This window comes from Vipera berus (assembly GCF_964194415.1).
Source record: "Vipera berus genome assembly, chromosome: 1".
NCBI lineage: Eukaryota > Metazoa > Chordata > Lepidosauria > Squamata > Viperidae > Vipera > Vipera berus.
In genome coordinates this window covers 283,198,883-283,226,683 of record NC_138202.1, presented here as the reverse complement: position 1 = coordinate 283,226,683, position 27,801 = coordinate 283,198,883, and the positions used below count along the sequence as shown (strand labels likewise).

General features: G+C 39.8%; 2 protein-coding genes across 2 annotated transcripts in view; one reads left to right on the top strand and one right to left on the bottom strand.

The window, feature by feature from the left end:
• Window positions 1-27,801, bottom strand: part of LOC308668787 (uncharacterized protein) — a 497,063-nt gene that overhangs the window by 440,944 nt on the left and 28,318 nt on the right. The window lies entirely within an intron of this gene.
• FRMD1 (FERM domain containing 1) overlaps window positions 17,308-27,801 on the top strand; it is a 30,323-nt gene continuing 19,829 nt past the window's right edge. The window contains exons 1-2 of the mRNA XM_081314339.1: window positions 17,308-17,503; window positions 25,084-25,174. Of these exons, the coding sequence (XP_081170465.1) occupies window positions 17,408-17,503; window positions 25,084-25,174 (187 nt within the window). The 5' untranslated portion in view covers window positions 17,308-17,407. The remainder of the gene's footprint in view (window positions 17,504-25,083; window positions 25,175-27,801) is intronic.

Sequence of the window (27,801 nt, the reverse complement as noted above, 5' to 3'; positions counted from 1 at the left end):
TAGTTAGACCAAGGAGCACTGAGTGCTAAACAGAACCATCACTGACACCTGACTGGTTAGCTGGTTGAATCAGTGTCATTTGGTATAGGAATGGGCCCTCTTGTAGAATAGAGGGCAGGAATTGGGAGAAGTGGGGCGTGGTTTTAAGGAAGAAAGGGCAGGTGGCAATGTCATGATAGTGATGGGCAAAGGAAGATAGGGAGGGAGCTAAGGAAAGGTTTCACATTAAACCCGGCATCCTTCTGGACCAGCTGAAGATCTGGGAGTGGGAGTTCTGGGCCTTGATCTCTGCTTTGCAGGACAGCTCAAGACATTATGCTCTCCTCTCTTTAGCATCTGCATGAAGCTGCTGGGTGATGTCGTTAATCAATATGGGATAAGTTATCATCAGTGTACTGATGATATCAAAACTAAATATCTCTGCAACAAAGTGGTGAGATGATAGTATAGGTTCTTTCCCTTTTCCTGGAGATTGTAGAACTCTGGATGGGAAAGAAACAGATTTGGTCTTGCCCCAGTCTGGCCAAGACCAAATACCGTAGGCTTTGGAACCTCCCTGTATTTGTATAATGTCCACATTTAATTCCGAGTACGGTTACATTTTCTCAAATAAGAGGTCTTGGGAATCTTCTTGGACTTGCAGGTCTTGCTCAAAGAGCAGTGGCAGCTGCAGTCAAGAAGGCTTTTGCACACATCCATTTTGTGTACCAACTGTGCCTGTTCCTAGACCAGGAGGCCCTGCTGATGGTCACCCATGCCTTACTTGCCTCGCATTTGGACTACTGTAACGAACCTTACACAGGGCTGCCCTTGAGGAGTGTTCAGAAGTTTCAACCCATCTAGAATGATGGTGACCTATGTAGGTGCCCCACAGCATATCTATGCAATGCTACTGCTTCCCAAGCTGCGCTGCCTCCCCATAAGCTTCCAACTGCAGTTGAAGTTACTGAATATTACCTATAAAGCCATAGTGCCAGAACAGTCACTTCTGTGGCTATTTCCAATTGTTTCTACCCATCCCACCATATCCAACTAAATGGTAATGTTCCATAACCCCTCTATAAGATAGTACTATCCAGTGCTTTTTTTGTAAAAGAAAAAGGTGCTGGAACTCACAAATGTCATACAACCCACCTTGCCTACCCTACAAGGTTCCATCCCAAAAAGGTGCCGGAACTCCGTTCTGAGCGTTCTACGAGAAAAAAAGCCCTGGTGCTATCTAATGAGATCACAAGATGTGCCTTCTCTATCACAGACCCTGCTTTATGTCCTCCATGATCTAGATGGCACCCACCCTATTGGGCCTTCCCCAAAGTTTTAAAGACCTGGCTATTTCCCTATACAGGTAGTCCTCGACTTATGACCAGAAATGAGCCCAAAATTTCTGCAGTTAAGTGAGACATCTGTTAAGTGAGTTTTGCCCCATTTTACAACTTGTATTGCCAGAGTCATTAAGTAAATCACTGCAGCTGATAAATTAGTAACCCGGTTGTTCAGTGAATCTGGCTTCCCCATTGACTTCCTTGTCAGATCGCAAAAGGTGATCGCATGGCCCCCAGGACGCAGCAAAAGTCATAAATATGAACCAGTTGCCAAGCCTCTGAATTTTGATCACACGATCATGGGGATGCCACAAAGGTTTAACTGTGGAAAATGTCCACAAATCACATTTTTCAGTGCTGTTGTAACTCTGAACAGTCACTAAATGCACTGTTGTAAGTCGAGGACAGATTTTTAGTGAGCTTGGTCTGCATGATAGGCATGTTTTGGTGGGGCCTGAGTCAATGGTTGGTGACATGGCATTATTATTTTATTTATGTTATTGTTCTTTTAAACTGTTGTTAGCACCAAGTTGGGTGGCTTTTAAATAAACAAACAACTCTCCACCCAGCAAGTAACAATTAACTTTCATGAAATCTGTAACCGTGTTTCTCAAGCCAACACCTGCTTTTCCCCAGTACCACATTTTTCATCGTTTTAAATTAAAAGATACCTTTTTTTCCTTTTTGCCCTCCTACCCCATTTTTGTATTGGCTGGTGACCATGGCCTCGCCTCCCTTTTTTTTTCTTTTTTGTGACACAAATAAATCCACCTATGAGTTGACTCATGAATCACCCGCTCCAATAATGAAGTCTGAATCACCGGACTAAGGACTAAAACCTCACTGCAAGGCACTAGTCCTCAGCAAACGACTCCAGCTGACCTCCACACACCTTCAACGATTCTCCTCTACCTCCTTGGAAAAGTGACCCGCTACGAAGCACTTGAAAGTGGGGGAAAGGGGCCGTTTCTGGACTCCGTTCCAGTTCCACATTGCTGGTTCCTCGGTGAGCTTCCCAATATCCGGAGCACCGACCTGAACTGTAACTATAGTAGCTGCGCGATCTCTGGGGTTGACCAACCCCCACCCCCATTCACCCCAAAGGGGGTGGTGGTGTCTGCCGCTGTTTGTGGGGGGAGGGCATCGGGGAAGCGGGGCCGCTGGGCTTTCCCGGGGTGACTCCGTCTTTGGGGCCCCCGCCTCTCCACGTGGGGCTCCTTGGAGAAAGCCACAAAGCCGCCCTCTCAGCTGTTTACAAGCCGTTCGCTTTGGAAAGCGCCACCGAGCGAGGGCGGGGGTGCGATAGCCGGAGCAGCGCTCCGATTGGTGGCTGGTTCGCCAAGGCCGAGGGCTTGACCCGCCCGGCTCACCCTTAATCCCAATGGGCCATCTGGAAGGGTGCCTCCCGATGCTGGATTTCCGCCCTCCGCGGGTCCCACCGGCTCCCCTTCTTTGTGCGGGGTCGACGGTACCTCGCCATTTAAGAGGATCAGGTTGACTCCTGAGTTCTTTTGGAGGAGGAGGAGGGGGGCAAAGCGCCGAGATTAGATGCGCCCGAGAAACGGGAGCTTGTCCGAGTCAAATTTATACATTCGAAAAAAAACCCCGCCCCCCTTTCATCGGCTACTCGCTGCTCCGCACGCAGGACTCGTCTGTAAGTACTAGCTACTCTGGATTTTATACGTGTGCGGACTGACTCACGCACGCGCGCGACGTTTACTTCACGTTTCACACGATCGGCACCGGTTCCTTTTCGGGCACGCTTTTGGTAAAACTTCCGATTAGCGCGAAGCTTACAAGTCTTTGCTGCTGCTTTTCCTCCTAGAGTAGACGGTTGTGTTGTTGTTGTTGTTGTTGTTAGACGTGCTCGGCGGCGCGAACGTTTAGAGTCGCGTGCCAAGCAACAAGTTCAAGCAGGCATCGGCTTCGGAGAAAGTCTTGAAATGTTCATTTCTTGGGGGATAAAGTTTTCCTGAAGAATGTTTTTTTTAAAAAAATAATAATAATAATGTGTAGGTTGCCTAGCTCTGCATAAAAACGGTAACGTTTGTCTAATTTAGCTTCTAGGTTTTGATCTACAGCAGTTTCAAGAGCGTTGGAAATAAAGATACGACAGAAGAAACAATATAATTCTAAATTCCATTGCTGTAGCCTTGAAAAAATAAAATAGTTTAGACTTATGCAAACGCTCAGATGAATCCCTGGAAAACTTCAGAGGTTCTCCACTCTTAATTTTCCTGCACTAACCCACCCCTCCGGGGTCCCCCCCCCCCGAGTTTTGTATGCTCAGGAGTATCAGTAGTATTAGACAACAGCATTACAGAGATGCATTTGCAGTATTTAGAGGCAGCACAGTATTTTAGTTTGAAATACTTTTATATAAAAATCCAAATGTAGGATGTATGTGTAGAATATTCATCTAACAGATTTATCAGACAACTGAATTTTGGAATTGCTGTGAAAATGTGCTGTTCAAGGGGGTTTATTTAAAGTTAAAGATGAGTGTTTCAACTGAGAAGGTAAAAATTTCTGTACTCATTCAATTAAAATTATGTGCTTACGGCTGCTTCAGACACTTTTACCTACAAGGAGTAAGCTAGGAACATTGTCATCTGGAAATATCATGCGTGCATATTTTCTGAAGTTAGTCATTTTCCTCCAACTGCCCACATACCAAATAAGCAATGTTGCCTCCTTTAAGAATTAAAGGAAATAGAGATTTAACCCAGCTATTTAGCTTCTTGTGAACATGGTAGTCACCTGCCTGTGAGTTGGGCGGCTATCTAAATTTGTTTAATAAAATAAATACATACTTGGATAAATGATTAATCTTGCTTTCACAAGACTCCTTTAAGGTACATAGAATCCCACATTCACTTAGCACTTAATGGTTCAATGGTCAATGGATGTGGTTAAATTTCATGGCAGATTGCCTTGAAATCTGCCCCCTTTTAACAGATTTTCTGTAGTTCTACTGTACAATGTGGATTTTAGGGTTATCCTCTCTTGCAAACTTGTAGCCATAAGAATCAGCAGTCAAATACAGGTGAAGGCATTCAGTGAAACTCCCATGTGTTAATTTTCTGTGTATTGGGAGAACATGTGAAGAAGAAAGCAGGAACATTCAAGCTCCATCGTCAATGTCTCTATGTCTTTGATTGAAGGAATCTGCGCATTTATTGAAAATGCATAAGCTACAAAGTTAGCTGTCTTGCACAGTTGGGACTCGCCTAGAATTCAAGGGTAGGCAACCTTGGCTCTTTTATGACTCATGGATGGCTCAGGAATTCTGGGAGTTGAAGTCCACAAGTCATAAAAGAGCCAAGGTTTGCCTACCCCTGTTTAACTAAACTAGGACAGATTCCTCTTGCGCTTTGTAGCACATGAAGGACAGTTTAAGAGGGGCTGGAGCTGGGAGCAAATCTTCATTGTGGCAGCCCCATGTCTATGGAATAAATATGGCATGCTGACTTCCTCCCCTCCTGTCAATTGTAGAACTCCCTCTTTTAATGTTGAAAGGCCACCAAGTGTTTCAGCATTTGGAGTGTGCCACTGTGGCACTGGCCTCATTAGTTCCTTAAATATATGAATGGTGTTTTAATTCTGTTTTGTCATAAAAATTGCATTGTATTCATTTTTTATAGAAGCTATTTGCATGTTGGGGAAGAAGAGGCAGAAAACTGGACATTTTAGTAAATTAATCTATGGACCTCTGGGAGAAGGATTTGGAGAATGAAGCACAAATGGGTGGTCTTTGCCACGTGTTGCTAATATGTGAAATTGTAGCTTATGAAGAAAAACCAGAAGTCACAGAATTTGGGACCATAGGTAGCCAGTAAAATTTTTAAATATTAAAAAAAGTTATAGGTAATATTATGACATAAAAAGAGACTCTGTAAAACCAATTCCCTGGTACACAATTTTAATATTTGTTTTTATATACAGAGGAGAATATAAAATGGGAATAGCTCCATCTTCAGTCCAAACTAAGATGATCCAGATTTCTACCACAAGAGTATGTAGCTCTCGTAGTAAAAGCAGCGAGAACCAAAATTTGCCAGAAGTTATCTGTATTTCCTATTTGTTTTCCAACAATTGGAGGTTCCTTTTTTCACAGTCTGATTTGCTCGTCTGTAGCTATATAAAAATATCTTCTTCGTCTGATCTGATGAAAGCACAGCCTTACCTCCTGTAAAGGGCTGATTTTTTTTCCTGGGGAACTGATTCCAAACTGACACTGAATATTAAGTCTCATGTCTGGAATAATCTGTACAATGATCAGTCTCTGCTTTTGTGGGATATTTCCAGTGATGTTCTGTTTATCTGTAAATTACCTTGAGTGTTTTATTGTTTGGCACTGGTTCACATATTCAGTTTTGATTTCTAGATTTTGGCATTTGGACAGATTATACCCAGTGTTCCAGGACTCTTTGTTGGACTTAACTTTCATTATCAGTACAGTTGAGAAGTATATGTGTAACTGGCAGAGAAGGTGAGTTTGGTAAATGGGAATACGTTGGAATTAGCGAATTCTTTCCTGAAAAGAAAGAATGCAGGGTATAAGTTATTTTCTCACTGAATTCCAGAATTAGCATGGCAAGAGTGAGGCTATTTTCCTGCTGCTCATTGAGCTCTTGTATGCAAGGTAGGCCAGCATTTTTCCCCCCTATATATTTAAGAGATTAAAAAAAATATTATTTCCTCCATATATTTAATGGGTAATAAAATAGGGCCAACAAACAGCAACTTCATTACCTTGAAAAAAATGGCAACAAAATGATTGACAAGTGAAGAAAAAAAAAGGATTGGTGCCAAGAGTTGCCAAGGTATTTTGATATAATCTTTATTGGGGCAATAACAAGCAGGTTCTCCTATGTCAAGAAAATAATTGCAGCAGAGCAAAAGATGCAGTTGCTGGCTCAGTAAAGCTCTGGCGCTTTGGGCAATTCAAATTTTCTTTCCTTCCTTCCTTGGTGCCTGTTTGAGGTTTACCTCATTATTTATTTATTTATTGCAAAAGGGTCCCCAAGGGTTCATGGTTGAGCTGGGTTTTAAATCCAGGATGTTCTTATAATGAAGAATGCTCCTACTTACTATGGAAGTGTTAAACTGCTAGGACTGATTTGTTTGTTTCAATAGACTAGCTCTAGCACTCTGCTAAAAAATAGAAGTAAAAGATATTTTTCTCCCTCTGGGAATTAATGTTCAAGTTTGAATAGCAGGCAGTAAAGAGGGGCACACAATATGGTGTGCCTGGTCTTCATGGAATTCAAATTATAGCAAACTGTAACCCTGTTGTTGGCCCAACTTGTGTGTTTTCCTAGCTTTGTTCTGATATCCTTGTGTTGAGGTATGGTTGTCTTGAAAAGTTATGTACAAAGTTTTATGTAAGCCAAATTCCTGCATAAAATTCCTACAGAGATGATAGATAGATAGATAGATAGATAGATAGATAGATAGATAGATAGATAGATAGATAGATAGATAGATATAGATTTTATATGCATAGATTTCAGCGACTCAGATGTTTGTACTCAGCACATGGATATTGAGTAAAGGATTGGAAAGGAACTGGAAAATCACAAGGTTATCCCTGGTAATGATTAACTAAATTTTCCCTAACCAGAATCCTGTAGTGTGTGGACTTTAATTCCCAGAATTCCTAAGCAGGCATAGTCATAGTGTACATATTTTGAAGCTGCCAAGTTTGAGGAAACTTTAATTAACAGAGATAACACCTGAAAAGGACTGTGGAATCCTTGAGAAGAATTTATGCTATGTATACAAAATAGAAATCTTCCTGTGACACATTCACCTGACTATCAACTCATGGTCATCCTTCTAGAAATAAACCATTGGCTAAAGGATTGGTGTTCCCAAGAAAACTTTGGTTTCCTGGATCACGGAGTGCATTTCCTTCATGAAGTACTCTTGGCAAGGGATGGGCTGCACCTCACAAAAACAGGGGAAAATGTACTCGGAAAAAGACTGGCCCAACTCATCAGGAGGGCTTTAAACTAAAATTGAGGGGGGGGGGTGACCAATCTTCAGAATCTCTAGAACACAAAACCTATCATAAATCCCAAGAAAACAAATCAAACAATGAGGTTGGCAGAGATGAAAAGAAAGAAGAAAAACCCAAACAACATTCAGGAGGTGCAGGAAACATACCCATGCACAGGCACAAAAGCCTTAAATGCTTATATACAAATGCTCAAAGCTTGGGGAACAAACAGGGCAAAGTAGAAGCAATAGTACACGAGGGAGGGTATGACATATTTGGTATTATAGAAACCTGGTGGGATAAAACCCATGAATGGAATGGACTGATGGATGGATACAAATTGTTCAAAAGAAACAGGTCTACAAAAAGAGGAGGAGGAGTTGCACTATACATAAGAGAACAGTACATATCTACAGAAACGCACATGATCAAGATAAAATCTCTCCAGAATGCATATGGGTCAATATAAAAGAGAAAAAAGTGACATTAACATAGATGTATATTACAGACCACCCAACCAATCAAAAGAAATAGATGAACTCTTTGCCAACCAGTTAACAAATGTATGTAGGAAGCATACCACAATAGTAATGGGAGACTTCAACTATCCAGATATCAACTGGGAGACAAACTCTGCAGCGAGTGCGAGATCGAACGGATTCCTAACCAACCTGGCTGACAACTTTGTAATTCAAAAGGTGGAGGAGGGGACTAGAGGTAAAGTCATACTGGATTAATTCTAACTAATAGAGAAGAAGTGATAGAGGGAGTTGAAGTTGCCACAACTTTGGGTGAAAGTGACCATGTCATATTGGAATTTAATATAACAAACACTAGCAACAGAAAACAATCCAACCAGTGTCTTGAACTTCAAAAGAGCTGATTTTAACAAACTCAGAGAAAATCTAGGAAAGATCCCATGGATGAAAATCCTAAAGAATCCAAGAAGCATGGGAAACTCTCAAAAATGTGATCATAAAAGCCCAATCAGCACAATACCACTGGGGGGAAAAAACAAGAAGTTCAAGAAGAAACCAGCATGGCTGAACAAAAGTCTCTCTGACAAACTGAAAGACAAAAAGGACAAATACGAAAAACGGAAAGAGGGGCACATAACTAAGGCCGATTATCAGCAGACAGCCAGAACATGTAAAGATGAAGTCAGGAAAGCAAAGGCTCAGAACGAACAAAGACTTGCAATAGAAATCATGGGTAATAAAAAAAGTTTCTTCCACCATAGTAACAAGAAAAAAGTGAAGGAAACTGTAGGTCCACTAAAGAGAGAAGATGGCAAGGAAATAATAGGCAACCGGGAGAAAACAGAGCTACTTAACTCATACTTTGCATCAGTCTTCACACAAAAAGAAACCACAGCCCAATATACCAAAAAAACCCACTGCAAAAGACAAATTAGAAACAAAAATTAAAATAAGCAAGAAAATGATAAAAGAACACCTATCCGACTTTGACGAATATAAATCATTGGGGTCTGACAGATTACATCCCAGAGTTCTGAAGGAGCTGGCAGATATTATCTTAGAACCATTGCATGACATATTTCAAAAATCCTGGAGCACAGGGAAAGTACCTGAGGATTGGAAAAGGGCTGGTGTGGTTCCCATCTTCAAGAAAGGGAAAAAAATGGACCCAGGAAACTACAGACCAATCAGTTTAACATCAATACCTGGGAAGATCCTAGAAACAATAATCAAAAAACAGATCTGCAAATAACTAGAAGCAAAGTTATAACTAGTAGCCAGCACAGGTTTGTTAAAAACAAATCATGCCAAACCAATCTTATTTCATCCTTCGACAAAGTGACTAAAATAATAGACTAGCGAAATACTGTGGATGTAGTATACTTAGACTTCAGTAAGGCATTTGATAAAGTAGACAACAACCTACTCCTTGGGATCTGTAGCTGGCTGGCAAACTGTATTCAATGAGTAATCTTCAATGGCACTACATTCACATGGAGAGAAATAAGCAGTGGGGTACCACATGGTTCCATCCTAGGCCCATTACTCTTCAATATCGTGATTAATTTCATTTCATTTCATTTCATTTATTATATTTGTATACCGCCCTTCTCCCGAAGGACTCAGGGCGGTGAACAGGGCACATATAAAAGTACAGAATACAAAAATTAAAAAAGAATTAAATAAGAGCCCAAGCTAAAACAATAAAAAATATAAAAATCCCCAATAAAAACCCCAGCCCATCCCCCATCAGGCCAGGCCGGCCTGTTCAAACAGGTAGGTCTTCAGACCACGTCGGAAGGAGCTAAGGTCAGGTGCCATCCGGAGCTCAACCGGCAGCTGATTCCATAAGGCCGGGGCGCCCACAGAGAAGGCCCTCCCCCTGGGGGCCACCAGCCGACATTCTCTGACCGGTGGCACCCTGAGGAGGCCCTCTCTGTGGGAACGCACAGGGCGGAGGGAAGTTGACGCCGGCAGCAGGTGATCCCCGAGGTACTCCGGACCCATGCCATGTAGGGCTTTGAAAACCATTACCAAAACCTTAATGACCCTAGATGAGGGAATAGAAGGGGAACTCATCAAATTTGCAGATGACACCAAACTGGCAGGAGTAGCCAACACCCCAGAAGACAAACTCAGGACGCAAAAAGTTCTTGACAAACTTGAACAATGGGCCTATCCAACAAGAATTTCAGTGTGGAGAAAAGCAAAGTTTTACATTTAGGCTAGAAAAATGAAAAGTACAAGTACAGATTGTGCAAGACCTGGCTTAAAAACAGTAACTGTTTTTAAGTAAATCAAATTCATTCATTCATTTATTTATTTAAAAAACTAGTTGTTTAAAAGTCTATGGCAGACATGTCAAACACAAGGCCCGGGGGCCGGATCCGGCCCGCGAAGTGGTTTCACGTGGCCCGTGAAGCCATCCTGAAAACAGTGAGGGAATGGCCCCCACTGCCTTGGCCCTGGCCCAGAGTCCCTCCTCCTGCCAGAGACCCTCAGATCTGTCCCACTCCTGCCCAGGCCCCCATAGGCACCCTTGATGCGAACGATGTAGAACTGGCCACGCCCACCCAGTAGGCCACGCCCACCCAGGCCATACCCACCCAGGCCGTACCCACCCGGCCCCCTAAGGGCAACCGCAATGCTGATGCGGCCCTCAATGAAATTGAGTTTGACACCCCTGGTCTATGGAGATTCTCAATCATCCAGGTCATGGTTGTCCCAAAGGTGCTTTTTTTTCCAGAAGCAACTAGACTTTCTTGTTTTTCTTTGAAGATGTTTCATTTCTCATCCAAGAAGCTTTTTCAGCTCTGACGAGATCTTTCCATTCTCCACTATCTTGTCAGAGCTGAAGAAGCTTCTTGGATAAGAAGTGAAACATCTTCAAAGAAAAACAAGAAAGTCCAGTTGCCTCTGAAAAAAGCACCTGTGGGATAGTTGTTTAAAATGTGTTAGGAAGTGACATATATTACATTATGACTCGTCAACATCTGCCAACATTGGTAGATAGCGTTGTGTTCCCTTCCTCTTTGTTTTTGCTCAGTCTTTTCCAGAAATTTGCTGTTGTCGAACATGGGAAACAGGAGAAAAAAGTTCATAGTGTTCTGGGTTACTTTCCAACATTCCAGGTACAATACCCTTACTAGGTCAACTTGCTGAAGAGACAGAAACACACATGTTGCAATGAGGCTGGGACAGTTGCTTCTTACAGATATTTTCATTGGTGACCAGAGTGGATGAATGTGGGGAGCTCAGAAAGAAACTTTCTCATCATCCATTCTGTTTCCAGTGCATGGAATGACATAGGTTGTCCTTGACTTATGACTGTAACTGAGCCTGCAATTCTGGTTGTATGTTGTGACAGTTGTAAAACGGGTCACCATGCGATCGTGATTGATTATACAATTTTTTTTTCAGCGATTGTTAAGTGAATGCCATTAAGCGACCCCATTGTTCGCTAAGGCTGTTTTTTTAAAAATGGAAACTTGGAAGTAGGTGCTGGTTTCTGCCAAAAATGTTATAAATTGTGATCCTGTGACCCTAGGACATTGCAACTGGCCATAAATGTGGCCCAATTGCTAAGCACCAAAAATGCAGTCATGTGACCATGGGGGGGAAGTAGATGTCAGAAATTTGAATACAGGTTATATTTTTCAGGCTTGTCATAACTTCAAAAAATTGCTAAGCAACCGATCATAAGTTGAGGATTACTTGTCATGATTGCAGAAAGGGGGAACATGCCAGATTCTAAATGTACATCGGAGCTACACCGCTCTGCCCCACTGTTCAAATCAATCCTTTTTATGGACAAAGGCCGACCATAAGGGTTGAATTTACTATATCTTCCCATTCTATTTTGTTTGCACATCCTGCTTATCAACAGTACATCCTGAATGTTGAAATCTGCAGTATTGAAACGAAGATGTGTTGTCATAACAAAGAGATTGCCCATTTTTGTCTTGAATGACTGCTCAATTTTTCAACAGCAATACTTGACCTTTGCTGCCAGAGCAAAGTCTATTTAATTGTATTTAGATTTGGAACCAAGAAATTTCCTAGTATGTATGGTTACCACAGGCATCGTGCTACCTTACGTGTTCCGTTCTTGAAAAGGGAGTTCCTAAAGTCAATAAAAATATAACTAGTGAATTTGGGTTTTTGTCTGTCACTCTTGAGTCTTTTGTGCTGTTTGTTTGCTTGCATTAATTTCAAGTGTTTGTGAACAGAGGCACACTCAAATCCATTGATTGACTTTTAGGCTTTCTGCCAAGCAATTTTTACTTAGCCTTTTACAAGTAGGATATTATTATTGTTGTTATTGTTATTACTGTTGTTGTTATTATTATTACTACTACTACTATTACTATTATTACTATTATTATTATTCAGAACAATGAAAGTGAGGGGAAGGCTGAAATCAAGAGTAATCACCTATTTAATTTCCCTTCTTTCAGAATAAAAGCCAGAATTATTGCTACTAGACAGTTTTGTGCTGAACAGTGCTATAGATAAAATGAAAAAATAAATAAATCTTGGCTTCTGGTATAATGGCTCAATAAACCAAAGTCTTTGATGCTCTTTTGAATTTCTGCGTTCAGTGGCATGGCAGTAACCATGTTCATGGCTCTTGTATCAAAGACTCAAGTGATGGATGTTTGGGTGTGGCTTACTCCATGGCAAAGATACATATATGCACGTTTCTCAGGTTTAATCCTTTGTTGTTGTTGGCCTTTCCAGATAGGGCTGGGAAAAGGGCCTCTCTGAAATCCTGGAGCGAGCGAAAGTATTCAGTTAGATGGGGTAATGGTTTGACTACATTGCAGCTTATATTCTTTGGATTTATGTGATCTAATAAATCATACCTGTGTTGGGATTTAACTGAAAGAAATTGAATCCAGAAACTGAACCCGGGGAGCTTCACTGAAATAAAGCACCAAATTCTAATGAGAATTAGTTGCTTTGAAAGAGATCTGGTTTGTTATGCATTAGAAGGAATTGATAATTTGATAATTGATAATTTATTAGAAGAGGTGATGCCATCAGTCATTTGTTTCATAGGTAACAATATTTATATAGATACAGAAATTAGAGAAAGCAAAGCATTTCTGAAAGATATATATGCTGTACTTTGACTTTCATCTCCTGGGTTGTTGTTTTTTTTTAATTAAGCAAAAATCCAGAGCACAGGGGCATAACCTCAAACTGACAGGAGGGAAGTTCAGAAGTAATGTTAGAAAGTATTATTTCACAGAAAGAGTAATGGAAGCTTGGACTCATCTTCCAACGAAGGTCAGTCATCAGTACTGAGTTTAAAAATGTTTGGGATAAGCACATGTCAATCATCCAACAAAAAATTAAAAAATAAAAATAAACATCTACGTGTTGACCCTGAAACTTTTTTTCCCCCATCGCAGGAATCTTCTTCTAAAAAGGTAAAGGTAAAGGTTCCCCCGCACATGCGTGCTAGTCGTTTCCGACTCTAGGGGCCGGTGCTCATCTCCGTTTCAAAGCCGAAGAGCCAGCGCTTGTCCGAGGACGTCTCCGTGGTCATGTGGCCAGCATGACTAGACGCCAAAGGCGCACGGAACACTGTTACCTTCCCACCGTAGTGGTCCCTATTTTTCTACTTGCATTTTTACGTGCTTTCAAACTGCTAGGTTGGCAGAAGCTGGGACAGGTAACAGGTGCTCACTCTGTTACGCAGCACTCAGGATTTGACCCGCCAAACTGCCGACCAAACTGCGTCCTAACCCACTGAGCCACCACGTCCCTTCTACTTCTTCTTCTTCTTCTTCTTCTTCTTCTTCTAATTCACTGCTAAATTTTGGCTTGCTATCAGGATGCAGCTCTACTTAATTCGCAGTTATGGTACTCTCCAAAAACTTTGTGATGTGGTTATCCAGTATATCAGTCCTATATATATATATAATATATCAGTACTGTATATCAGTGTGTGTGTGTGTGTGTATGTAACAATGTATTTGTCTGTCTGTCTGTCCTGAATTTAGATAACAAAGACTGCATTTTGTACATCCACTCACAAAAGAAGATAATGATAGATTCAAGTTAACTCCCAAAGTTTATAGTGTAGAATAATCTGGACTGTGCCAAAGACTTCATGATATGATATGATATGATATGATATGATATGATATGATATGATATGATATGATATGATATGAGGAGGTAAAATGGGAAGGGAGTGGAAAGGAGTATCCTAGAAGAAAAACGGCTAAAACTTTGTGCCTGATTATTCCACACTGTGTTGCTTTATTCTATATCTCGTGGCTATTCTGTTTCCAACCTGCTGGGCATCTTCCCCATGTCATGTGCATTTTCATGGTTAATTGCTCACTAGATTAACATCTAAGTGTTCCCCTTCCCACCTTTTGCAACTTATGAAAAGCATGGTTTTCTTCCCTTCTTTATTAATATAGAAAATGGGGAAATAATCCTATAAAGTCTGCAGTTGCTCAGTTAACAAATGGAGATGTTTTTGATAATCTGACTGGATGGCCATGTGGTAAAATCTTTCTATATCCACTAAGACTAAATTTGTCAGGGGTGGTGTGTGTGCCTATGAGTGCATGTTGACTCCTGGCAACTGCCTGGACAAGACCTGCAATTTTGGCAGTTTTCTTGGCAAGATTTCAGAAGTGGATTGCCATAGCCCCTTTCCTAGGGCTGAGAAGATATAACTGGTCCAAAGTCACCCAGTTGACTTTGTGCCAAAGGCAGGATTATCCCAGTGACCTGACACTAAAGCAAACTGACTCAGCCTAAATTGATTATTGATTAAAAATCTGTCCTTCCAGCTTGTCATAATACTACTACTACTGCATACTATATACTACGTCATACTATCATCATTACTGATCATTAATGGTTATTGTTCAGCTATGGTTCTTGAAATGACCGGTAAGGATTGTTTGCCCATACAATTTTGTTTGAGCTTCTGGTACTGAACTGTTAGGAGATGGGCTAATGTCTGAAACTGAAAATTTGAGATCTATTAACATATCTACCTGAAATGCATTAAAACAACCATTTCTTCAGTCCAGCATCTTTGCTTTTAAGTCTCAGAACCAGAATGATGCTTTCAGCCACATCGAAAAGAAGATAAATGAGGGAACTCTTAAAGCTGTTGTCCCTCTGAAATTACCTATTTTTCAGTATTTTAAGAGATGCCAAGTTCTTTTGTTTTGTTTTTTTGTTTTGGGGTTTGGCATTTTTGGGAGAGTGGATAGAGAGGCGTTTTGAGAATTCAGAGTAAATTCACAGATGCCTCTTGGTTTAATTTGGCATAACTTAGTTATCATTCATGCATTCCAAAAGCTACCCAGTTTGGAAACCTAATCCATCACTGATACACTACAGGCAGGTTTGGACTGATAATCTTAGCTGCAAGTTTATCTGGAAAGTAAATGATATTCATCAAGGTTATCTCTTTTTTCTGGCCTGAGCTGACCTCAGCTTTGTAGAGAAAGTACATCAGATGGCTAACAGAGTTGAGCTTCAGGGTCATTTGCTGGTCATCAGCACATTTTTAAAGAGAACTAGTATCTAACTATAAACATTGATATCAAAAAAGATAATTTCTTGGACTATGTCAGTCTTCCACAATTCTGATCCTTCAAGTCTGTCACTTTAGATTTAAAAGCTGACTAAAGATGTACTTCTGCTTAAGGTATTTTAGCAGATGTTGGATGATACCAATCATGCACGCTGTAGTTGGATCCTGAACTGGATATCTTGCAATGAATAGGGTGTACTAATTAAATGCACTCTCAAGTTCCTTTATTGAGTTTTTTGGCACCCACTTTCAATTTGGGTGGACATGGGAGTTCACTGTTTAAGTTTGGGGTAACCATACTTTCTCAGTCCAATCAAGATTCATTCAAAACCAGGTAAAATATATAATATTCTAAACCATTCATTGTATGAGTATCAATCTTGCTCCAAAGGATAAGTCCAAAGAGATCTTATTTTTAATTCATATTTAAAGTGATTATTTGCCATAATCATGTGAAATAAAAACAGTTAATATATTCAGGGCACATCTTAAAATGATAATTGTTTAATAAATTCATGAAGGGATTTTTATCAATTGGCATAAATTCTGAATTGGCTCAGTTAATTCAATATCCTGCTGTTTTCCCAATTATATTATTAAATGCATCAGAACTGGAACTCAAGCATGGAGCATAGAGATCAATAATAAAATATCAGTACGTAATATTAATTTATATTCTGCAGAATTAAAATATAAACCATAATAATTTAATCTTGTCTAATGCACACACTGGGGTTCCAGACACATTTTAAAAGTCAAAGGGGGAAATAGCCATTGTTATTCAGTGGCTTTATAAAGTGGAAATATGAAAGAAACTCATTAATTTTCATTTTGGATATGAAGTTGACATGTACTATAGAAAGTGGATCTAGTAAGTTTCTGTTAGTGTGTTGCAAGAATTATTGACTAGGTAGAATGGAGCAACAATTATCAGTGGATTTCATGGCCTGTAAGCAATGAAAGAGTCTTAACTATGTTCAAACAGAAAATATAAATTTGTCCCCCACTTCCTTTAATTGGTTACAAGGTGTTTCTCAACCTTGGCAACTTTAAGATAGGTGGACTTCAACTCCCATAAGTCTCCAGCCAGCCATACTGGCTGGAGAATTCTGGGAGTTAAAGTCCACTCATCTTAAAAGATTGAGAAACCCTGATCAGGTGCTCTCCTATTGAAGGATTAACTTATCCCTGCTTAAATGCTGCCATCTGTAGAGGCACTGCACACTTAGAGAGAGATGCTAATACAGTGGTGCCATATTACGTAGCACCAAGCATTTCTTCTACATGCTTCATTTCCCTCCAGTTCCAATGAAATCAGACGCTAGATTAAAAGAAAAACTTCCCCGCATACTTCCATGAATACTTTAAAACCCACAGAAACACATGATTGCTCCTCTTCTGAGTCATCTTTGATGCTATTTACTAATGACTTTATAATCTCGGGTCCAATGTCATTTTTTCCCCCCTTTATTCTTATTGCCCCTTACACTGCTTTCTCCGTCTTTCTTTCCAATGACTCAGGACTTTGCTTTTTAAAAGCCGAGTATCGCATAGGGAAGTGTGTGTGCAAAAAAAAAATCAGCCACCAGTAATTCTGGATTATGATTCTTGGCACACAGGATAAAGTAGCTGATTCAAGAGAACGGAATGCAAGCCTGTGGATGCCACTTTCCTGGGCCTCCCTGAGATAAATTTCCCGGCTGGTTAGTGTTCCCACCTACCGTGTAGTGTAACCAGCTGCTAATCAGTCAAAGAGCTGACTAATGAGAAGATTAGTTATAACTCTGCCAGAGCTCAGGGACAGATGCTTGGTGGTTAGAGCTGCTTCTTAGAATAAAGCTACAGGAAATCATTGTTTAACGTATAGGCTTCTTGCTATAAAGTCATCCAACCTTTCATTCTAAGGATTTTTATTCCTCAGGTTGAAAAAAAAATCCGAGCAAAGTTGGCTTGATTCCCAAGGCTCCGACTGCGGCGTTGTTGTTACTTGACGGAGCGGTATGAGAAGTTTACAACCAGTTCTGCAATGAGCAAACAGCTATTGCCAAAGAAGATGCCTTTGGATTTTAGGAATGTCTCTGTCCTTCTGCCAGACCGAGACCAGCTCAGTTTGACTGTTGGGGTAAGTGTATCTAAGCTTGTTTCAGAGAGCCCTATGAATAACACAGATAGGTAGGTACCTGTGTTGTTTAGAAAGTGTGGGGAATATACTAGAGGTTCTGAGGATTTGCAAGTTGAAGACAAAAGCTTGTAAGCTGAAAAATAATTTTCTTTTAAAAATGGGTCCATATTAGCATAAGTTGGATCTGTTTCCTCTGCAACTTCTTTTCCTATTTGTTTGATGTTTTTGTAGTGTTAGAAAACTAAAAAAAAAGTTTTTCCTTGGAAGTTGTTGATTTAGTTGTGTTAATTTTTCAACATGGTGGACTTGGGGAATCATACTTCGCAAGTTTTATTATCCTGTATATCTTCAAACCAAACTAAGTAGCACTATATATAGCTTTATTTACCTTGTAGGAAAATAAAACTTGAAATGTAGTGCAGGAAGTAAGGTAGAGAATGAAGTAATTTGGAATCTATGGTGCCTATTAGAGATATCAATAGAATTATGTATCTCTGTAGTGTTGCAGGTTTGAATGCGCAGGTTTTTCATGCTTTTAAAGATCTGTATTGTAATAAAAAAATTGTTATCACTGGAGTTAAACTTCTGTCAGGATTTGCATTTTTTAAAAAAGCGACATACACCTGTTTGGGTAGATTCCCCTTAGAAAATATAAATTTTGAATCAGGCAGCTATTTCTAGTCATGCACAGACCTGTCTATTTCTTTTTCTTTTTTTAATCTGTTCTGTCACAAGAGAAAAGAATCAAAGAAAGAAAGAATGGGAAGCTTACTGAGCATTTTAAAATCATCTGGGAAGAGAAAACATGGGGTTGTGTGTTCAGAATAAACTGTCAAAGGACTATAATTCATTCTCCCGCTCTCTTTTTGAATAACATGGCCCTTCAAAAAGGTATTTTAAAAAACCAACATAAATAGCCAAAAGAATGTTGCTGAATTTCCTTATCCCTTTGCAGCTCATCTGTTTTAAGAAGCTTCATACATTGGGTCTGCTTGCTTCTAAATAATTTTTATCATCTTTTTTAATGCTGGATGTTCAGAGCATTTTTTTCCTCCTTTGGTGTTTATGTGTTATAGTAAGATAAGATAAGATTATCTTTATTGTCATTTTTTTACTGTGGGCACAATGGCGCACATAAAAAATGAAATTTAGTTGCCTGATCTCAAAGTGAAACACATATATGACACACACCTAAAACATACTACATACAACATATGTATAGACCCACACCCCTACATATAAAAGTAAAGGTAAAGGTTCCCCCGCACATGCGTGCTAGTCATTTCTGACTCTAGGGGCCGGTGCTCATCTCCGTTTCAAAGCCGAAGAGCCAGCGCTTGTCTGAGGACGTCTCCGTGGTCATGTGGCCGGCATGACTAGACGCCAAAGGCGCATGGAACGCTGTTACATAACAATAAAATATTAAATACTGTCCAACTTGAATATATAACGGAAGGAGGAAGCCTGAGAGTTCACAAGGCTCATGCTGTATGGAATGAAACTATGGTTGAATCTGGATTTTCACATCCTAAGGTGAACTGATCTAGTACTTACTGACTGGCTGGCTGACTTATTTATGCCATCTGTATAGCCCCCTATCTTAAACCAAACTCTAGCTGGCTTATATTTATTTATTTATTTATTTATTTATTTATTTATTTATTTATTTATTTATTATTTATTTATCTTATATACCGCCCTATTCCCATACAATACAAAAGTTAAAATAAATTTAAAACGATTAATTAAATTTAAGCCCAAAAGTTAAAACTTTAAAACCCAATTAAAACCCCTCAGTCTAGGCCAGACAGCTCAAAGAGCCAAGTTTTTAGGTCCCGGCGAAATGAACGGAGGTCGGGGGCAGTCCTAAGTTCCATAGGAAGTTGGTTCCAGAGGGCAGGCGCACCCACAGAGAAGGCCCTCTCTCTGGGAGTCACCCGCCGGCAATCCTTCACCGGCGGTACCCTAAGAAGGCCCTCCCTGTGGGAGCGCACAGGATGATGGGGAGTTAATGTCGGCAGCAGGTGTTCCCTCAGATAATCCGGACCCAAGCCATTTAGGGCTTTATAGGTCATCACCAGCACCTTGAATCTTACCCAGAGGGCAACTGGAAGCCAATGCAGCTCGCGGAGAAGAGGTGTTACATGGGAGTATCGGGGGACTCCCATCACAACTCACGTGGCTGCATTCTGCACCAGCTGAAGCCTCCAAGGGCAGCCCCATGTAGAGAGCGTTGCAGTAGTCTAGCCAGGAGGTCACAAGCGCATTTTTCTTGTTTCTCCTCTTGTACCATCATTTTATTATCAATTTCCCATACTTTGTTCTTCTACTATTTATCTCATCTTTCCTCAAATTGCTGCACTTGGGAAACTGAATTAAAGTTCCCCAAAATAGACCCACCTTTGAACATTGGCTGTGTAGGTAGAAATGAAGGGTGTAATGCCATTATCTCCGGGAGGGTGGTCTAACTTTGTATATACATTTCTTGAATTGAGCTTTTCTTTTCCTCATCAGTTATTCAGTAAACTGCCATGGGTACAAATGAGTTCATAATCTTTGTGAATTTGTAATAATATCCCTTATAGGTAGATTCAACTTGAAATTTATGAATACAGTTCTTCAGCTTAGCTTGTGACTGAATACCTCAACAAACGTTAAGCCTGTTTGAAGTCTAGATTAAGTGTTTGAAGTCTAGATTAAATTCTTATAAAATCATGCTGTTTTCTAGGGAGGAAAAGAAAAGATAGATCAGCCATAGGAGAAACTACCTAGAGTGGATTTCCACTTCCAATATGGTATTCCTTACTGATGCTCTTCTCATAGCTGAATTTCAGGAATGTCTGATTTCAGGATTGCATGGCTGCAAAAGCAGCCTCTCCACAGCACCTGCATGATTCTGAAAAAAGACATGGTTGCTTTAATGAAGTGCATACAGGTGTTGCATCCATATTCCTATACTACATGTTCCTTCTGTATAGGTAGGAGGATTACATTCCTTCATGGGTGGGGGGGGGGAGAACCATAACTTGTGATAGAGAATGTAAGAAATATGTAAGAATGTAAGAAAATATGGTTCCTTCCAGTTTAAAATATTTTTTTTTATTTATGGCCACCTTGTGTTTTATAGCTTGCTTCATATTAAACCTTTCAAATTATCTCTTTCGGTAGTTATGGTATGTTAGCAAAATGTTCTTATAAAATTGTTCCTTAAAAAAGAGAAATCTATTTAATGGAATCATCTTAAAATATTCTGATTTCCTATGATTCCAACAGTACTTCATAAGATTTCAGAATGGCCTTTTATAAAGGGATCAGAGTTAAGAACTTGTAAGAAACCAGTAGCTCACATTGACTTCAATTATTTCTAATCCCTACTATTACTAGTAGTAACTAGAAGCCATTTGAAAGTTAAAACTGAAAATATAATCAGGCATTAATCACAAGATTTGTTTTGGCTTTCACGTTGCAGTAATTCATTGTGGACTACCAGTTTAAATCAGGTCCAAATACACCCAGGAAGTTTGAAATTTAGTTCTTCCTAATTGAATAGATGATTATTCTAAATAACTGTTTTGGAATATTTAGGGGCATAGTTATAATATATATCTGAAGCTATTTATAGTATTTGTAATTTTTTTAATGGAATCATGCAGCAGCTGTGGAAAGCAGCCATGAAATCCTGGTAAAAGATGCAGTTGCTTTGAAGAGTTACAGACAAGTACTATTTTGATCTTTTAAATTGCTCAATGTCTCTCTCTCTGTGTTATAACATAGAATAACAGAGTTTGGAGGGAGCTTGGAGGTCTTCTAATCCAACCCCCTATTCAGGCAGGAAACGCTAAACCATTTCAGACAAGTGACTGTGCAGTCTGTTCTTAAAAACCTCCAGGGATGGGGGCAACTTCTGGAGGCAAGGCATTCCACTGGTTAATTGCTATAGTATATTTTTGACAAAGTATATAATATAATATATGTTGCTATAGTGCAGGGGTAGGCAACCTCGGCTTTTTTATGATTCATGGACTTCAACTCCCAGAATTCCTGAGCCAGCATAGCTGGCTCAGGAATTCTGGGGGTTGAAGTCCATGAGTCATAAAAGAGCCAAGGTTGCCTACCCCTGCTATAGTGTATTTTTGACAAAGTATATAATATAGTATATGTTGCTATAGTGTATTTTTGACAAAGTATATAATATGGTATATGTTGCTATAGTGTATTTTTGACAAAGTATATAATATAGTATATGTTGCTATAGTGCAGGGGTAGGCAACCTCGGCTCTTTTATGACTCATGGACTTCAACTCCCAGAATTCCTGAGCCAGCATAGCTGGCTCAGGAATTCTGGGGGTTGAAGTCCATGAGTCATAAAAGAGCCGAGGTTGCCTACCCCTGCTATAGTGTATTTTTGACAAAGTATATAATATAGTATATGTTGCTATAGTGTATTTTTGACAAAGTATATAATATAGTATAAGTTGCTATAGTGTATTTTTGACAAAGTATATAATATGGTATATGTTGCTATAGTGTATTTTTGACAAAGTATATAATATAGCACTTGTTGCTATAGTATATTTTGCTGACTTTCTTTTTTCATGATCTAATTCTTAATTTTTACTTTGTTTTTTTTATTATTGCATTTTGTAAGCCACCCAGAGTTGTAGCAGGTTAGAGCAACCTAGCAATCTGATAAATAAATAATCACCCCACTTCACAAGAATTTGCTGTTCTTGTTGGGGATCTCCTAGGTTTGTTAGAGATGAAAATGGAACAACCAGTCTTTTTCTTCTCTGAGGAAATATTAATTAATTAATGCTTGGAGATATTCCTGCCAGGGAGGATAAATGGCCGGTGTGTGTGTGTGTGTGTGTGTGTGTGTTAAGGAAGCCAGAGGATCCTTATTCCTAAGATCCCTCTTCTTTTTTCCTCTTTTTGCAAAAGGTCCTGTTTATTTCTGCTTCCCTGCTGTTGCATGAAATTCTACTGTTTTGTTTTAATGCAGTGATATTAAAGTTTCTGTCTTCCCTTGAGATTAGATTATATGATGGTTTCAAAATGATTTTTCAGAAGTTGTCCGAGATCCTTCTCTCCACATTTGTCTGTATCAAATATGGTTTTTATGGACGCTTTTCAGTATCATCTTGACTAGAGCCATGAAAATGGTAAGCCACCCTGGAGAAGCAGGGTGGAAGAGCAACACTATTTTAACAACTACATAAGAACTACTTAAATAGTTTTTAAGAGAGAGTATTATAGAGTATTGGGGTGGGCTCTATCCATTTCTAAAGAGAAATGGAAGGGCCTTTACATAGCACTGTATTTCTTGTTTGTGGATACAATAGTCCAGGGCTTTTTTTCTCATAGAACGCTCAGAACGGAGTTCCGGCACCTTTTTTTGGATGGAACCTTGTAGGGTAGGCAAGGTGGTTTGTATGACATGTGTGAGTTCCGGCACCTTTTTCTTTTACAAAAAAAGCACTGCAATAGTCTCTATATAAATTGTGAAGAAGTAGATCTGCTGATGCAGAGTGCTGATTGTAATATTTCCTTTTGATTTCTTGAATGTCTTGCTTTGTTTACCTAAAAGGGTTTTCCCCCATGTAATTTATTTTACAATGGGAGTGTCATTTTAAAGTTATTGAGAATACGGTAATGGAAGCAGACCAGTTTTTCCGTTTTTTTTTACAATGGATTATCTCCCTTTGGGGAAAATACTGGAATGTAGTCATTTCTGTAATTGTTCAGAATTAGGAATTGTTATCCCTTCCCCATTTTTCCTCCCAGCATCATTGAGTATAGGATGAGAATCAAGATATGGCTGCGTTCTCTTTTCCATTTCTCTTTGAAAATATGGTGTGTTGAACAGGCATAGTTTTCCATTGCCTGGTTGTTTTGTTTTCCATCTATACAAGCAAAGCTTCATAGCTTGACTTCTATCTGTATGATTTTGTGTTCTTGTGATGGAGCCAGATACAAAAGTACTCTGAGATGGAAAGGGGAAAGGGAAATGGAAAAGACATAGGAGTAATGTACAATTAGGACAAGCTTCAATTTCAAACCCTGGTTTGTTGGTTTCAGATCAAGGCCACGACTTGTCACACATTAAATATAAAACAGAGTTTATTGAAAGCAAGAATGGGTAACCAGGCCACCTGCAGATAATTTCTAGACCTAAAGCCCATGCCACCTTAGCCAATTAAGTAATTAAACCCCTTTTAAATATTTAGCCCTGGACTTGTAGGGTATGGATCGACTGAGGCAAAAATGAAAGAGGTACCTTAGAAAAACAATGTTCAAAGTCTGTTAATTTGAAAAGGCAGAGTGAAAATGCTTAGGATTTCAACTTTGGGCCTGGATTTATATGTAGAGCTTGATTACTATGTTTTGGAGTAGGCAGGTGTCCTGCAATATTCCTTAAGGCTTCTTCATTGTTTGCAATAAAATAATGTCTGTATGTTCAACCTAGGAAGCAATACAGAAAGAATGGCTGTACATACGTGACATGGGTGAGATTATACAAATGCTATAATTCAGCACTGGAGTTAGAGGGCATAGCAGTCCCAAGATTGTTTTGGGTTAAACTGATTTCCCCTAAACAGCTATCTTCTCCAAACCAAACAAAGGAGATGACAGGGTTAACTAACTGTTCTTGCTAATGGTACAAAGTGGTTCTCAAAAATGGGAAACTAGCAACTCTTAAGCTCTTTGTTTTCGTTTTCACTTTTCCCTCTAGCAGTCATTTTAGGGTGAATAAGGGAAGGAAGGAAGGAAGGAAGGAAGGAAGGAAGGAAGGAAGGAAGGAAGGAAGGTTCTCCAAATTAATCATAGGTGCTGATTTGACTTGGACCATAGACTTAAAAAAAACCTAATAAGGGCCAAAATACGATAGCCTCTCAGCCATCTCATTGTATCTAGAAGTTCATCAAATATGGGCAATCTTAATTTGATTGGGATATCTGTTGATGCAGGGCATTTTTAACCCAAGACATAATAAGATAGTTTCAGTGCCAAGTGAACATAGTCTGTGTATCATTTTATACCTGAATCACTTATACCTCTTATTGAAGAGCATAAAAAGTTCTGAGGTGTTTAATCATTATAATGTTAATTGATTAGTTACTCTCAAGTCATAGATGATTAGACTTATAGAACAAACTAATGAAAACCAAGCAAATCACATTTTGGTTTGGTGTGTATTGTGTGATCCAAAGCAGCGGATCACAGTGTTCTGATATATAAAATGTCCACTGTTTGTTCTATCCTTCAGGTATACAACAGCATGGCAGGATATCACGCAATATTGTACATCATTGTTTTACTATGTAGTAATATCATGATTCATTGCTAAAATGTTGTTTAGAAATTAATACTGTATTAAGCTCATTTGAGGCCTTTGACTAACTGAAAAATACTTCATAATAATCATTGCCCTAGGATCCTACCAGGGCAGTGCTTCAGTAATCTGCAAGTTTGCTCTATAGCAGTGTGTTCCATTCATGTATGTAATGCCATAGTAGAAAGTTATGATTGGCTTGAAATACCTTACTCTAAACTGCTTAAATACTATTTTTGTGTTGCAGGCAAAAGCCACAGGACAGGAACTCTTTGACCAAGTTTGTGATGTACTGAAAATTAAAGACCCTCATTTCTTTGGCATCAGTGTTGTAAAAAGTAAGATCAATTATTTGACAGATATCCATAGCCTGTACCTAAGATAGATTTAAGCAGACATGAAAGACATCTCAGCATCCTTTCATCACTAACCTGTGGATATGCATATATGATAAAGGGAGAGTCTCTTTATTTGCACTTATTTCTCTCTCTTTTCTCTCTCTTTCTTTATCCCTCTCCTTTCCTACCTTCAGCCATTCTTTCTGCCAACTTTTCTTTTCACCTGTAGGTAGAATTTAAAGCATTGTTTGTGTAACAAGGCCGACTATTTGCAAAGTCATCACAAAGTCAGTTTCTTTTATAACTTGCGAAGAATGTTGTTTCTATAAAAATCTGAAGCACTTTGAACTATATTAAATTATGCCATGGGAAAGGCTTACAAATCATTCCAACATATTAGACAGCATTTTTGTAGCTAATCCTTGTCACCTTGATACCCTGGGAATATTTGCATGTGATATAATTCAAAAAGAGATTCTATAAGAGAAAACCAACCTTCAGTGTTTGGATATCTGGTTCAGCCAGTGTTTTGTAGGCACTGGGTGGACTGTTGTGTGGAATTTATTTTCTCTGCACAAATATATGAGTATTTCCTCTCTTAGATGCCAGAGTATTGCTGTGATTTTTTTTAAAAAAAGTCTCCCTCAAAATATAATGGTGAAGTATTCCTGAGGTAAAAATGATCACTCAGGTTTTGCATGTCAGCTGTAGATAATAACCCTAACCCTAACCCTCAGGTTTTGCATATCAGCTGTAGATAATTTGATGCTCTTCAAAGTTGTGGCTTCAATCAACTTCAGTCAGCATGGCCAATGGCAAAGGAATATAGGGACTGAAGTCTGAAAACCTGGAACCATAATGTTTATTTGAGTGTTGCCTCTGCTTGCTTTCTTCTTCTCGGCTTGCCTCTGTATTTGGTGTCCCTGGGAGGAGGGGGAAATCCATTGGTGCTTTTTATCCATTGAAGTCAGTGGCCCAGTGGCACGGGCTATGTATGGAAACTAAAATATTTCCACACCTAAGAAGAAAGTCCACCATGAGTGGGCCTGGTCCAATTGCTTTGTCCAAAAGCGTTTGAGACTAGACCAGTGATGGCGAACCTTTTAGAGACCGAGTGCCCAAAAACCGGCCCTGCCCTGTCCAGCCACCCTGCTCTGCCCCCATCTTGCTCACTTCACCCCCACCCCACCCACCCACAGGGCCATTCACCACCTCCACGGCCCGCCACAGATCGCCCAGGGAGCCCAGCAGCACCATGGAGGACACACCCTCCACCCGCACCTCACAGCATCAACCGCACGCAATGGCAGAGTCTTGTCCCCGCTGCCCAGCTGCCATGTCATTGGCTGCGCTGCTCCATGTGGTCCGCGCTCGGGGACAACTCTCCTCCGGGGGGGCTGATGATGATGAGGGATGAGGCGGGGCTGGGGCGACAGTGCGCGTGCCCACAGAGAGGGCTCTGAGTGCCACCTGTGGCACGCGTGCCATAGGTTTGCCACCACTGGACTAGACCATCTGGAGTGTGTTTACCTAACTATGTGTTAATAATCCCTATTAAATTTATCTCTTTTGACCCAAGGTAATGATTATCAATTGATTAACTTCTTCTTCAATTCATTTAGAATCAGTAAAAACATAAAAATCCTTTGCTGTACTTTATTCTCTGCAGAAATTAATAATTAAGCAGGAGGATCAGGATTTGGCCCTCAAAATACATTATTTCCTCCCTGGTTTGCAACTCAGTATAAATTTGAATTCTCTGTATTCAAAAATAGAGATACTGCACACCTGAATATAATGCAGAAGTACCTATATACATGACAGTTTGAAGCTGGTCCAGCAGGCATAATCCTAGACTAAATGTTGTTCATCTGTCATTTAAAATGAGAATTACACACTTCAGAATTACTTTTGTGGTCTCCCAAGAAGTCACATGCATTTTTTAAATCAGCTTTTCTTCCAAATCTGTGCTGTCCAGTCAGGCTGAGTCAGTGGGGTTTAGACATGACCTCTGAGGAGGTTTTCTTCCTTTCTTGCTCATTATTATTTCTAAAGAATTTGTTTTCACCCGAGTCTGATTTCTCCCCCACCCGCCCTCCTTTTTTGGTCAGAAGAGTCTGATGGGAGATTATAACTGCCCATGCTCACAATTGCATGAAACGTGGTTGGAAAGAGAATGGATAGAGCTGGCATTTGTGGTTGTGGCCATGCCATGAACAGAAATCAAACCCTTCCCCTGGTTTTGTTGAGGATGCTTTTAGCAGGATTACATTTGGCATCAGTTAAGCTCTAGCAAAATTCAGTAGCCAGATTTATTTGCAGGACTGTCTCTTCTCCCCAACCTCCCCCTTCCCCCAAAAAGGCCACCTTAATCAAATGAGGGTTCAGGTGTCATTTTTTTCAGGAGTATATATCTTCCCTCACCCCCCCACACCCAAAAGAGAGGAAACTTAAGCACATGACAAGGATCTCTAAACTTTACCTTTAATCTTGGAAATACACATTCTTGCCTGCTGCTTTTCTTGTGAAAGGTGTGGGGGGGGAGGACAGCTGAGCTGTGGGGGTTTTGTAGCCGGAGGATTACCCTGCAAGTTGGCATTTTGACAACATTTAACCTCATTAGAGTT